A 14,693-nucleotide genomic window follows, 5' to 3' on the forward strand; every position below is an offset into this window, starting at 1 on the left:
TAAAAGTTCATACAGTAATTATAAGATGCTAAAATATGAGACTAAATAAATCAACAACCAGTAAGATGTGGCCACATCAATAAATAACTAAATAGACAATAAAAAGTGATATAATAGTACCTCTAAATAAATAACATCATAAAAATAAATTAAATCATAAAATCTGTCTAATAGATAGGAACACAAAAAACAAATAAATGCAACTATATGGTATGTCTGGTATCAGAAACGGACAAGAAATAGCAATCAGATGTATCCAATTTGGTGTGTCAAAATCCGTATGACTGTTAATATTGTAGATACAAGTAAATAATGTAGATAAAAGTTAATAGTGTAGATAAAAGTTTATAGTCTGCAACTTATTTGCTAGGAGAGGAAAAAATGTCAGTATAAATACAGACCCAATTGTCTCTTATATAGCGTCCGTTTTGTAATCTCAGTGGGGTATTCCCATACATTCCAGTTAGTAAGATAGATCACATAAGTCACTGACCGGTCAGTAGTAAGTTAGAGCATCAATGATGGAATAGTGGATATGTTGTTTAACGTACCTGACAGACTTAGTGGCTGCAAGCGGCTCCGAGGCTGTTACCACGCTCTCGACAGAGCAATCAGCTGTGAGCACTTCACGGTGAGTTTCACTTTACTCCCAAGCGTGACTCCAGCGTCTTCACTGTCAGCGTGTACGTTTCTTCGCCACCTGACTTGTTCATCGAATCCGAATAGCGGAAAAGCGGTCCAAATTTGAAAACACTCCCTCATGTTCCAGACAGCAAAAATATGTATTACAATTATCGTACTTGTTAATTCACAGGTTGTAAGTCATTCATCTACGCGTTTCGGCACGTAGTGCCTTTATCAAGATGACTTACAATAGGTCCTAATCGTCTTTTTATGGGCTTTTGTTGTACCTCCTTTTTAACTGTATGTTGCCATTTTCAATAAACTTTATTCATCGAACAATGTCCATTTCAAGCTGATGAATATATCAATTGCTGGTCTTATTATTTATTACTTGTATCAACAGCCTTATTCCCCATAATAGTATATCAGATATTTCCAAAATGACAAATTAGTATTATAATAGGTCTGATTTATAAAAAGTGGTAATTTATGTCTTATAGCCATAATTTATTATACATTTTTCTACATTATACTATAGAGGAAAAGTATCTCAGGTATATAAAAACTAAGAATTTAGAATTTTGGTAGAAGAGAAATACTAATGCACACAATCTCTAATATAAATGACTAACTATAGCACTAATACTAACTAATCACTTAAAATTCTCACTCGCCCAATAATTATGAAAACGATGAAAAAATCTGGTCTATCATTATGTGGCCCATAGATCATATATTATATTATGGTTGTAGGTATCATAATAATAAGTCTGTAAAGGTAAAATAGCAGATTAGAATATACAAATAAAATTTTAAAATGTATGTTTTTGGATCTTCTATAGATCACTCTAAATAAAAAACCTCTGATTTATTGATAGCTTATGATTCTACAGTAGAGAATATAATATTTAATAATAATTAAAAGAACAAAGAACGCGTAGATGAATGACTTACAACCTGTGAATTAACAAGTACGATAATTGTAATACATATTTTTGCTGTATGGAACACGACTGAGTGTTTTCAAATTTGGACCGCTTTTCCGCTATTCGGATTGTATGAACAAGTCAGGTGACGAAGAAACGTACACGCTGACAGTGAAGACGCTGGAGTCACACTTGGGAGTAAAGTGAAACTCGGCGTAAAGTGCTCACAGCTGATTGCTCTGTCGAGAGCGTGGTAACAGCATCGGAGCCGCTTGCAGCCACTAAGTCTGTCAGGTACGTTACACAACATATCCACTATTCCATCATTGATGCTCTAACTTACTACTGACCGGTCAGTGACTTATGTGATCTATCTTACTAACTGGAACGTATGGGAATACCCCACTGAGATTATAAAACGGACGCCATATAAGAGACAATTGGGTCTGTATTTATACTGACATTTTTTCCTCTCCTAGCAAATAAGTTGCAGACTATTAACTTTTATCTACATTATTTACTTGTATCTACAATATTAACAGTCATACGGATTTTGACACACCAAATTGGATACATCTGATTGCTATTTCTTGTCCGTTTCTGATACCAGACATACCATATAGTTGCCTTTATTTGGTTTTTGTGTTCCTATCTATTAGACAGATTTTATGATGTCATTTATTTAGAGGTACTATTATATCACTTTTTATTGTCTATTTAGTTATTTATTGATGTGGCCACATCTTACTGGTTGTTGATTTAATTAGTCTCATATTTTAGCATCTTATAATTACTGTATGAACTTTTAGCCTTAGATCTTGTGCATATCTGTTATTAAATTGATTTTGACTTTGGTACTATTAATTGATGGTTAGTTCATTTATTTATATATACACCTCTGTTTTTTTTATATGTCCCTTTTTATGCTTCTCCTTTTTTAGGTCTTATATTTATATATTATATTGACATATCCATATATTATCCTATATTTATATATCATATTATATTGACATATCCATATATTATCCTATATTTATATATCATATTATATTGACATATCCATATATTATCCTATATTTATATATCATATTATATTGACATATCCATCTATTTTTTACTTATCTTTTATAGTATATTGATATATTTATATTTTTTATTTTAACTGCTATGAGCTCAAGCCTAGTGCGCCACTCTATAACCCACCTTTTTCAAATTCTTGAAATATGTGAATCTTTGAGCTTTTGAATATCTAAACATGCGTATCATTTTCAAAGAAGTGTTTTTATATTGTTCACACGGTGTTCTTACAAGTTTAGGGGTCAATAATAAAAGCTTAATTTAAGACAAAGAGTACGTGGGGTAAGTATTAGTATTCATAGGTAAATCAGCCAAAGTACTTCTGCCATTGGATATTGAAGGGAAAATATATATACTGTGTGTATGTGTGTGTGTATGTATATATATATATATATATATATATATATATATATATATATATATATATATATATATATATATATATAGATCAAAAGAACATATGTGGATCAAAAATACATATATACATATTAGTTTAGTTCCAGTAATAATTTCCATTCAAAGCCCTCCAGGAAATTGTTTCAAGTTAAATGTGCAAAGAGAGTAAATGTTTCCCTGAAAGTGGATCGGGGACGCAGCGGGTTAAATCTGCAAGGATTTCCTCAGGATGTGAGTGCGCACCAGTTCTCTTGTATGGCCATTTATATGACTATTCAGCTACAGACAGCTAGGTTAGTTAAAGGCTGAAGGGTTGAGATGGATGTGTGAGAAAGTGAAAATGTTCCCTGGCACAATTCTATTAAATTAACTAACTTACTAAAGGTTATAGTATAGCTGACCTGTTTAATAAGATCACATGAATCCAGTTTACTTCAAAGATATAATGTACAAGGTGCTTTTTAATTTTATTTAAAATTTAGTGTAAATAATTAATTATCTTACTGAGTAATGCCTCTGCTGCCCCCCTCTAAAGCATGTTCTTTGTAAGACGTTACGTAGCAGCCCTCTCAGCCAATGTAAAGCCGCACCACATGGCTGCAAGCTCCCGATTATACACCAAGCCGGACTGAACATGTGTATTGGTTCACAAAGACAATTCCGTTGGGTGGATGTAAATAGTTTATTGGCTCTTTAATTGCAATTTACTGTTTACTGAGATTGTCAGCCAGCATTTCTAAACAAGTTATAAACCTTATTTAAAAATAGCATTATTTACTATAACTTTAATACAAGAGAGTAGATTTATGAAGCTGGATTCACAGTTTTTTAGGCTATGCAGCACAGGTTTGCATGAGTGAGCCTGCAGCCACATATTTTAAGAAGCAGAAATGGCTCCAACTATCTCTCCGCCTTCTTAGACACTTGCACATTCAGGGTGATTGACATGCCCTGCTCTAGTGCAATTGGTTGTGTAGGAGTAGTGGGCTACATTGCACGAGAAACTTCTTGTGCAATGTTACATTTAGCTGTGTGATGTGGCGATTGCAAGTAGTGAACCTGTCCGCCTCCGGAGAGGGTAAATTATGCTCATACAGAAATCCTCAGTTTGTAGGGGGGAAAAAGATCCCTAAATTTTAATATTCATTATTCAACTCATTTAGGGACAACTTGAGGACCACGAGTGTAATATTCTAATGCAAAAATGAAATTAGTGCATGTTATTTTTTTCACTTGTGTTACAGAGGGGTTAAAGGGACAGTAAACACTGTGTCATTACAAGACCTTTCTGTTGTTGCTACAGAATAAAATATCAGCCAAGTCTTAATGTCTTCAAAACAAATTCACATCCTTTTTACTGCAGTGTTTTTTCAATAGACAAACTCCACCTATCATTATCTTATTTAGAGGAGCCAATCCGGGCATTAGTCTGCAGACAACAAGGCTAGGCACTGGTGTAAGGTCTGTATAAAGTGAATTGTTTTGCAGTTGTTAAAGCCAATTAAGGGACAGTTATGTAGCAGAGTTGTGGAGTCAGCAGAGTGCATTTCAAGCTCTGAGAGTTAGAAACTGCTAAATTATAAGAAAGAGGGAGCAACATAAAAAATGAAAATATATTGCAAAGTTTCATTATGAATAAAATAACTAAACATTTTATATAAAATCTCAAGGAGTTTACTTTCACTTTAAACACATAGCTAAAGCCTTGTTACAACTTCTGAGCAGGGTACAGTCAGTGTTTGGTGTCTATATGTGTATGCCAGAAACATGCCCACAGTAGTTTGCTGAACAGGTGGCTGCCCTTTACCTACTTATGAGCTAGCTGTTCTGCATTTTACCATATGACAAGGACCCCGATTGGGGGTAAGGAAGTGGGAGGAGCAGAGATAGCACTCGGTACCTGACTGCCACATTCACCGGAAGCTGCAATCTGCAGGAAACTGCATACTGCTTCATAATGAAGAAACATTCTGAATAATGCAACTTTGCTTTTCCAATTGAGTATTTTTTATGCTTTTTAGTTTCCACTGATTTCCCTGTTCCCCAGCACTAAGGCGCCCTTGCTAACTAGTCACAACCTTCTGCATGCGTATGTGGTATGAATGTGTATTGTTATTCACACATGCGCAAGAGGAGAGGGGTGACTCCTCCCCTTTCTGTAAGGTGGTTTAGCACTGATGCTGCTCAGTTAAATAATATATATTGTATATACAAATTAGTATGCATACTGTATATCAATAAGACACATTCATATATTCAGAGGTTCACAATTTATAGGCGCTGAAATGCAGTTCTTGTGCAAGCCCATATAAGTGATCTTACGTCTACAGTAATATTTACACATAAATATATGAATGTTTTGTTTTCATTAATTAAGCATTTTTTGTTGGGATTAAACAGTGAGTTCATGTCCCTTTAACACTGCAGTGTGCCAGGAAAGAGTGTTGCCATTGTTAGCTATAAAGGGGGAGGTGGGTTTAAAGGGACACTAAATCCAAATTTTTACTTTCATGATTCAGATAGAGCATGTCATTTTAAGAAGCTTTCTAAATTACTCCTATATCAATTTTTCTTTGTTTTCTTGCTATCTTTATTTGAAAAGCAAGAATGTATGCTTATGAACTGCCCCATTTTTGGTTCAGCACCTGGGTAACGCTTGCTGATTGGTGGCTAAATGTAGCCACCAATTAGCAAGCATTATCCAGGGTACAGTACCAAAAATGGGCCAGCTCATTAGTTTAGATTCCTGCTTTTTCAAATAAAGATAGCAAGAGAACAAAGAAATTGATAATAGGAGTAAATTAGAAAGTTGTTTAAAATGTCATGCTCTATCTGAATCATGAAAGTAAAAATGTGGGTTTAGTGTCCCTTTAACTGTGTGCTGCTTGGTTTTTTTTCTGGGTCCTTAGTTCCTGGTCATGGGCCGGTTTCTGGACCAGTGGCTGGTGGTTGAACATCTGATATACACAAACAAGAGTTTCTGACATTGTCTATTTTCACTTCATAGGTTGCGCCCACTACATTTATTCTATGCAAAAAAAAAAAAAAAACAGACTCCTCCTAGTAGTGTTACCGATTCTTCCATAAAATTCAGACTGATAGGTAGACTTTTATGAAACTAGATGTATAGTGACTTTCTTTCATGTAATTGGCAAGAGTCCATGAGCTAGTGACGCATGGGATATACATTCCTACCAGGAGGGGCAAAGTTTCCCAAACCTCAAAATGCCTATAAATACACCCCTCACCACACCCACAAATCAGTTTTACAAATTTTGCCTCCCATGGAGGTGGTGAAGTAAGTTTGTGCTAGATTCTACGTTGATATGCGCTCCGCAGCAGGCTGGAGCCCGGTTTTCCTCTCAGCGTGCAGTGAATGTCAGAGGGATGTGAAGAGAGTATCGCCTATTTGAATTCAATGGTCTCCTTCTACGGGATCTATTTCATAGGTTCTCTGTTATCGGTCGTAGAGATTCATCTCTTACCTCCCTTTTCAGATCGACGATATACTCTTATATACCATTACCTCTACTGATTCTCGTTTCAGTACTGGTTTGGCTATCTACTATATGTAGATGAGTGTCCTGGGGTAAGTAAGTCTTATTTTGTGACACTCTAAGCTATGGTTGGGCACTTTATATATAAAGTTCTAAATATATGTCTTTAAACTTATATTTGCCATGATTCAGGATAATCAGTATTCCTTTAAAATTCAGACTGTCAGTTTCATTATTTGGGATAATGAATTTCAATTATTTTTTCTTTACCTTAAAAATTTTCAATTGACCATTTTTTCCTGCGTGGTTCTATTTGGTCCAAATTTCTTTGATTTTATTAGAGTAAGGCTAACACTTTCTTTAAGTGTGTTTCGGTCCTATATATTTTGGGTACTGTTGAAGCATGGCTGATCACCCGTGGGGTTCAAGCGCTGCTCAGACCGGGAATCTTCTGGGGTATTTCTTCCAGTTCCATTTTTAGGAACTGGGCTTTGGAGTTTTATTCAAACTATTCTGCCTTTTTTTGGTCAGTGATAGCATTATTTGTTTTCATTAGATACAATAAATGCATATTTTCATTTTTCTGTTTTCATTCAGATTATTTTCTGAGGATGCGGAATCTCATATGATTCACTTTGTTCTTCCAGGACATAGTTAGAGGATCTTTTTTTCAAAAGCTCTTGATTCCTCACACAAGGGTCTCCTTTTTTAGGTTTCCAGATAGTTTGTGTCACTGTCTTTGTCTCTATCAGACAAGGGACAATTTTATTGGGTTCCGTCTGTCGGTACCTTTAGTCTCTATTATTTCCTTCAGTTGCTATATATGCATAGAAGTTTTAGGTCTTATGGCCACAGCATTGGATTCAATTCCCTTTGCTAATTTTCAATAGAAAGAACCTTTCCAGTCTTTTATGCTGAATTATGGTGCAGGGATTCTAGGATTTCACATTTTAAATCTTCAAATCCTAATATTTATCTCTCTTGATTTGGTGGTTAAGATCACCATCATTTAGTTCTACAGGTCTCTTCGTTTCTTTCAACCTGGACCATGATCTCTACAGATGTGAGTCTTTTTGGTTGGGAGGCCGTCTGAGGATCTCTGTCAGCACAAGGGGTTTGGAAATCTCAGGAGGCGAGATTACCATTTGATATTTTAGAACTCTGTGCATTCTCAGAGTTTTTCAGTTAGTTTCTTTTTGAAGAAGAGACGTTTATTGTTTTTCAGACAATATCACAACTATGGTGTATGTCAATCATCAGGGTAGGACTATCAGTCCTTAGGCTGTGACAGAAGTGTCTCGGATATTAGCTTGGGCTAAATCCAGCTCCTATCTAAATTCTGTGGGTTTTTTCCCAGGTATAGATATTTGGGAAGCGGATTATCTCTGTTAATCAAGCTTTACATCCGGGAGAATGGTCTCTTTACCCAGATATGTTTTTCAATTTTTCAGATGTGAGCATTTCTAGAAATAGATCTGTTGGCATCTCATCTGAATAAAGTACTTCCCAGGGGCCTATTCAGGTTCGGGGATCCTCAGGCGGAACTAGTGTATGCATTGACATTTCTTTGGAATTATCTTTTTGCCTATCTCTTTCCGCCTCTAGTTCTTCTTCCAAAGTGATTTCCAAAATTCTTATAGAGTATTTGTTTGTTCTGCTGGTGGCTCCAGCATGGCCTCTCAGGTTTTGGTATGCGGATCTCATTCGGATGGCCAGTTGCCAACCTTGGACACTTCCGTTTAAACCAGACCTTCTTTCTCAAGGCCCATTTTTCCATCAGGATCTCAAATCATTAAATTTGAAGGGATGGAGATTGAACGCTTGATTTTTAGTCATAGAGGTTTCTCTGACTCATTGATTAATACTATGTTTCAGGCTCGTAAATCTGTCTCTAGAAAGATTTATTATTGAGTCTGGAAGACCTACTTTTCTTGGCATTCTTTTAAAATTCATAGAATTTTATTATTTTTTCAGGTTGGTTTGGATAAGGTTTTGTCTTCAGTTCTTTGATAGGACAAATCTCTACTCTTTCTGTTCTTTTTTCACAGAAAGATTGCTAATCAGCCTGATATTCATTGTGTTGTACATGCTTTGGTCCGTATCAAGCCTGTCATTAATTCAATCTCTCCTCTTTGGAGTCTCAATTTGGTGCTGTGGGCTTTACAGGCTCCTCCGTTTGAAACTATGCATTCTCTGAACATTAAATTACTTTCTTGGAAAAGTATTGTACCTTTTGGTTATTTCTTCTGCTAGAAGAGTTTTTGAGTTATCTGCTCTTTTTTGTGAATATCCTTTTTTGATTTTTCATCAGGATAAGGCAGTGTTACTTCCTGATATTCATAATTTTGTTCAGGTTTTGATTCGTATCAAACCTGTCATTAAGCCAATTTCTCATCCTTGGAGTCTTAATTTGGTTCTGAAGGCTTTTCAGGCTCTTCTATTTGAGCATATGCTTGCTCTGGACATTAATTACTTTCATGGAAAGTATTGTTCTTTTTGGACATCTCTTCAGCTAGAACAGTTTTTGAATTATCTATTCTATCTTGTGAATCTCTTTTTTCTGATTTTTTCATCAGGATAAGGTGGTTTTTGCTGTCCTCATTTCAATTCTTGCCTAAAGTTGTAAATTCTAACAAACATTAGGGAGGAATTATTGTTTTCCTAAGACTTCTTTGGTGAGATTCTTACTTTCTTTGGATATGGTAAGAGTCTTTGAAATTCTATGTTGAAGCTATTAAGATTTCAGATAGACTTCTAGTCTATTTTTTATCTTTTCTGGTTTTAGGAAGGTCAAAAGGCTTCTGCCATTTATTTGGCATCTTGCTTAAACTTTTGATTCATCATGCTTATTTGGAGTCGGGTGGATTCCCGCCTCAGAGGATTACGGCTCATTCTACTAGGTAAGTTTCTACTTCCTGGGCTTTTTAAGAATGAAGCTTCTGTTGATCAGATTTGCAAAGCAATGACTTGGTCTTCTTTGCATACTTTTACTATGTTCTACCATTTTAATGTTTTCTCTTCTTTAGAAGCAGTTTTGGTAGAATGGTACTTCAGGCAGCTGTTTCAGTTTCATTCTTCTGCTTATAATTTCAGTTTTTTTTTCATTATAAAAATTGAAACTTTTTTGATTTGGGTAGTGGATTAATTTTTCAGCGGAATTGGCTGTGTTTATTTTATCCCTCCCTCTCTAGTGACTCTTGCGTGGAAGTTCCACATCTTGGGTATTTGCTATCCCATACGTCACTAGCTCATGGACTCTTGCTAATTACATGAAAGAAAACATAATTTATGTAAGAACTTACCTGATAAATTAATATCTTTCATATTAGCAGGAGTCCACGATGCCCACCCTTTTTTGTGGTGGTTAGGATTTTTTTGTATAAAGCACAATTATTCCAATTCCTTATTTTTTGATGCTTTCGCTCCTTTCTTATCACCCCACTTCTTGGCTATTCGTTAAACTGATTTGTGGGTGTGGTGAGGGGTGTATTTATAGGCATTTTGAGGTTTGGGAAACTTTGCCCCTCCTGGTAGGAATGTATATCCCATACGTCACTAACTCATGGACTCTTGCTAATATGAAAGAAATTAATTTATCAGGTAAGTTCTTACATAAATTATGTTTTTTTTTTTCTTTTATATATAAACAGTAATTTATTGCGAGTTTCAAAAACCTCTAAGTTTAAAGAATGTGTCAAATATAATTCATTTGAAACTATACAGTCTCTTTTTCTGGGGAACAAGATCCTACTGTGCACAAGCTCACAGGGTATACGTATACTAATCTGTGATTGGTTGATGTATGTCACATGATACAGGGGGCTGGAAAATGGGGGGGAATAATTTGCCAGAACAAAATCTACTGCTTATTTGAAATTCAAAGTAGGTGTTAAATCATTGTCTTATTATGCAATTCTACTGCAGTTAGTGGTCCTTTAATGTTAGGCCTTGTTTGATTTATTCTAAATTCAATCAATGTTGGTCCCATTGTAATTTCCCTGAATGTTTGGACCTCTATAAGTGAAGAGATCGCTCATTGTGCCCTTTTGTTACAGGTGAAGCGATATCTGCTAAGCCGGGGTGACAGTTTCTCCCAAGCCCTCCTGGAGCCACTAAACAAGACCCCAGAGACTGATGACCCGGAGCCATCCTTGGAGGGGGAAGGAGATTTGGGCAGGAGTCAAGCCCCGCTGAGCCCGTCTGTCAGGAAGAGCTGCAGTGACACTGCTTTGAGTGACATTGTGGGGAGAGATGCCGCCAGTCGGCATGAGGGCAACTACACCCTACATGCCAATAACACCCGTCGCCGGGGCATGTCCATCCTGCGGGAGGTGGATGAGCAATACCACGCACTTTTGGAACGTTATGAAGAGCTGCTAGCCAAATGCAGGAGGCACGAGGACAGTCTGTGCCACGCAGGAGTACAGACCTCTCGTCCTGTGTCACGGGACAGCTCCAGTCGTGATCTCCCCGCAGAGGAGGAGGAACCGGAACGTGCCCTGACCCTGCAACTGGAGGCAGCAGATCGGAGGCTGGAGCAAAGTCAGCCAGAGTATAAGGCTCTATTCAAAGAGATCTTCAGCCGCATCCAGAGAACCAAACAGGACATCAGTGCAGGCAAAGGGCCAGGAGGCAAATGATGGATGCCAACCTGTCCCCATAAGTGTTAACTAACTGCTGCACACCCGGCCTTCACATTTCAACTGCCCCTTTAACACAAATATCTGCACATATGAACACTCGCTGCCCCCTCTTAGCTAATGTCATATGATCAGCCATTGCTTTCTGAGCCTTAAGATCCTTCTACATTGGCTGCACCTTGAATATTAACCCCTCTCTAAACATCACATATGTAAGCTCTGCTTAGCTCTATGCGCACCCTGTGTGTGTGTTGTTCTGCGGACACAGTTTTATACACAGATCTTAGTTGCCACCTCAGTCATGTTTTCCTGCACAGTTATGAGTTACACATGGTGCAGGGAGCAAAATAGATATTGCTACACTGGGGCACAATGCAGCATGTGTAACTCATAAATGTTCAGAAAAACACGGTTTAGGTGGTAACCCGATCTGTAACTTTACACTGCTTTCTAGATGCACATACTGCTTCACATTTACATAGAGTCCATTCTGTGCACAGATTTTATGTCTACACTACTGTGCAGGCACGTACACTACACGGTACACCATGTTTGCACATGTATCTTAAGACAGCCGACCTACACTACACTGCACATAGATAAGCACTGTGTATATCTATGTACGATGCTGTACACATGCTCGCTCTCAGGGGTTAATGTTCTCTTTACTCCTAAGTAATGCGGCACTGTAAGAGATAGCAGAAAATAATTTGTCTCTCATGTTTGCTGCTAACACTAATTAATATCTCCAGCAGTCTGACTGATTCCTCTGACCAATTACTAGAGAAAATTAACTGACATAAAGACGTATGTGAAATGCTGTTAGTCTGCCAAGAAGAAAAATGTATACACCAGTCCTAATAACGTATCAAACACAAGGGGAACAGCAGACACCAGAGCCATCGGCTCAGAGCGGCTTCATCACATAGGGGGCACTTTGTGCCATCCCAAGCAATTTCTGCCAGTGTTTCCAGGACCTGCCACTGCCGTCCTGCTGTTTTTGATATTTTTCCTGTCCCAGTGATAAGGGGGACTCTCTCTAACTTCTGAAAAGCCATGCTCTGCCAGCACCCAGGGGGTTAACAGTGGCCGACATTCTATGGGAAGCTGGCGGAGCCAAAACTCTTATGCAATTCAGCAGAGTCTAAAATGGTAGAACCTTCTTAACCCGGACACACAAAAAAGTGGAATAATCGGTTCTGGGATTTTGTGTAACAGAAATAAGTACGTTGTTGTTCTAATTATTTTTCAGATTTAATGAATTCTCTTGGTATCCTTTTGTTGCATAGCATACCTAGGTAGGCTCGGGAGCAGCAATGCACTGTTGGGATTTATCTGGTGATTGATTGCTATACACATATGCGTCTTGTCATTGGCTCACCAGCGGTGTTCAGCTAACTCCCAGTTGTGCATTGCAGGCTGTTGAGCTTTTGCAGGGGGTAAAACAGAGCATTTTATTATTGCTTGCCTTTAACAAATACATTACAGCATTTTCTTTTTGCACCTGTATGTCCCCTTAAGAGGAAGGTAAATCTACCATTAGTCCTGCAGTTGTTGTGACTATGACCTGACCTATGACCCGAGAGGTTACATAGGTTTCTGGACACTTCATATACTAATTTACAGTCATTACATCTCAAATTGATACTGAGCTATTGAGAATATGGATCAGTATTTTGCTTTTGGTTTTAAACAAGTTCCTGAAAAAGAACACAAACCCACAGAAGTGACCGCTCCACTCTTTCGCTTGTGCCTCGGATGCACGTGTATGTTTCATGTATTGCAGCCCATTTTCAGACCTAACTTTGGGAATGTCTCATGCCGGTGCATATTTACATATTGTTCCTCCAGGACTCCCATCCCTAGTACACATTACTGACATATACCTGCTTTATTATTATTATTATTTAAAAAAGAGGGTTTTTTTGATACAGTAAAGCAATAAGGTACAGTAATGGTGCGCAGTAGCCAGTACACAGTATTACTGTCCGTTACCCAGAATTTCAAGTTAATTTCATTGTCAGTATTAAAGTCTTCTTGTTACAAAGCAGTAGGTCTGTATAGAATGGTGTAATAAGCTACAGACCCATTAGACACAATGGCCCCTATTTATGAAAGTCTGGCGGACCTGATCCGACAGTGCGGATCAGGTCCGCCAGACCTCACTGAATACAGCGAGCAATACGTTTGCTGTATTCAGCATTGCACTAGCAGCTCACAAGAGCTGCTGGTGCAACGCTGCCCCCTGCAGACTCGCGGCCAACGGGCCGCCAGCAGGGGGCTGTCAATCAACCCGATCGTACTCGATCGGGTTGATTTCCGGCGATGTCTGTCCGTCTGCTCAAAGCAGGCGGACAGGTTATGGAGCAGCGGTCTTTGTGACCACTGCTTCATAACTGCTGTTTCTGGTGAGCCTGAAGACTCGCCAGAAACACGGCCCTTCAAGCTCCGTACAGAGCTTGATAAATATGGGCCAATGTGTGAATCTAATATGTGGGGCTTTCAGCAGTCCACTGAAAGCTAACACTACCTAATTGTATTTCATGTAACCCTTTTCTGTCATACAGGGCTACAGTATATTGCTAAACACTTCATAAAGTATAGGAAAAACTCAGACATTCCGTATCAGTTATGACAGTCACTGTGCTAAACATACACAAACGTTTTCTATAATGCATGCAAAGCTGTTTACAGGTTTAGTAAGTCCAGCTTTGTGCGTAACTGATACTTGTGTATTAATTGCTCACTGGCTGATAAAGGCAACCCCGACAGTTTTGTGTGAGCGTAACAAACCTAAATAAGTCATTTTTTCAGCACACTAATTTCCATTAAAAAAAAAAAATGTTGACACTCTTTCAGAAGTAACATGAGGTTAATGTCTCTTTAAGTTATTTGTCTACATATAATTGTTTTGACTTGTACAAGAAAAGTGATGAACATTTGGCGCTCATAAATCAAGCGTTCACGTAAAACGTTTCATTTGGCGCACCTTTGCCATGCACCTAAGTCATAGAAATACACAAAGGTGTCACCCTGTTCCTACCAGTCATGAGCGTGTACGCTCTTCTGAAGAAAAGCCACTTTAAAGAACATACAGAGGACCAGATTCAAACATTTTGAGCTTTCTCAGGTTGAGGTGACTGAGAAGCCTCACATGTCAGTATTATTTGCGTCACTGCAGGACTAGAGTCACAGTGACGTCACAGTAGTCTATGCTTTGCATTGCGGAAAACTCTCTGAAACGAGAGAAAAAAAAATAAATTATACACTATGTATGTAAAGTTGCTTTATTCTCAAAATAATAAAGATTTAAAATTATTCTGCCACGTGTCCTGAAATTTTCACTTTTATAAAGTAAAGAAAATCTGTAATGTTTTTAGGATGTGAACATGTAGACCTTTATTACTATAAATACTGATTTGTATTTGCTTTTTTATGTTTAACCCTTTTAATGACAGGGTTAACTTGTCTACATCGGAACAACTTTCAAATTGAAATCCCGAGACCATTCACGTGATCGCGAGATTTCAATG

General features: G+C 37.7%; 1 protein-coding gene across 1 annotated transcript in view; it reads left to right on the top strand.

The window, feature by feature from the left end:
* The window catches only part of CDR2L (cerebellar degeneration related protein 2 like), a 62,255-nt gene extending 47,777 nt beyond the window's left edge, over positions 1 to 14,478 (top strand). Inside the window, exon 6 of the mRNA XM_053708880.1 lies at positions 10,576 to 14,478. Coding sequence (XP_053564855.1) covers positions 10,576 to 11,160 — 585 coding nt within the window. The 3' untranslated portion in view covers positions 11,161 to 14,478. The remainder of the gene's footprint in view (positions 1 to 10,575) is intronic.
* Positions 14,479 to 14,693: the final 215 nt, after the last annotated feature.

The sequence above is a fragment of the Bombina bombina genome, chromosome 1 (assembly GCF_027579735.1).
Source record: "Bombina bombina isolate aBomBom1 chromosome 1, aBomBom1.pri, whole genome shotgun sequence".
Lineage (NCBI taxonomy): Eukaryota > Metazoa > Chordata > Amphibia > Anura > Bombinatoridae > Bombina > Bombina bombina.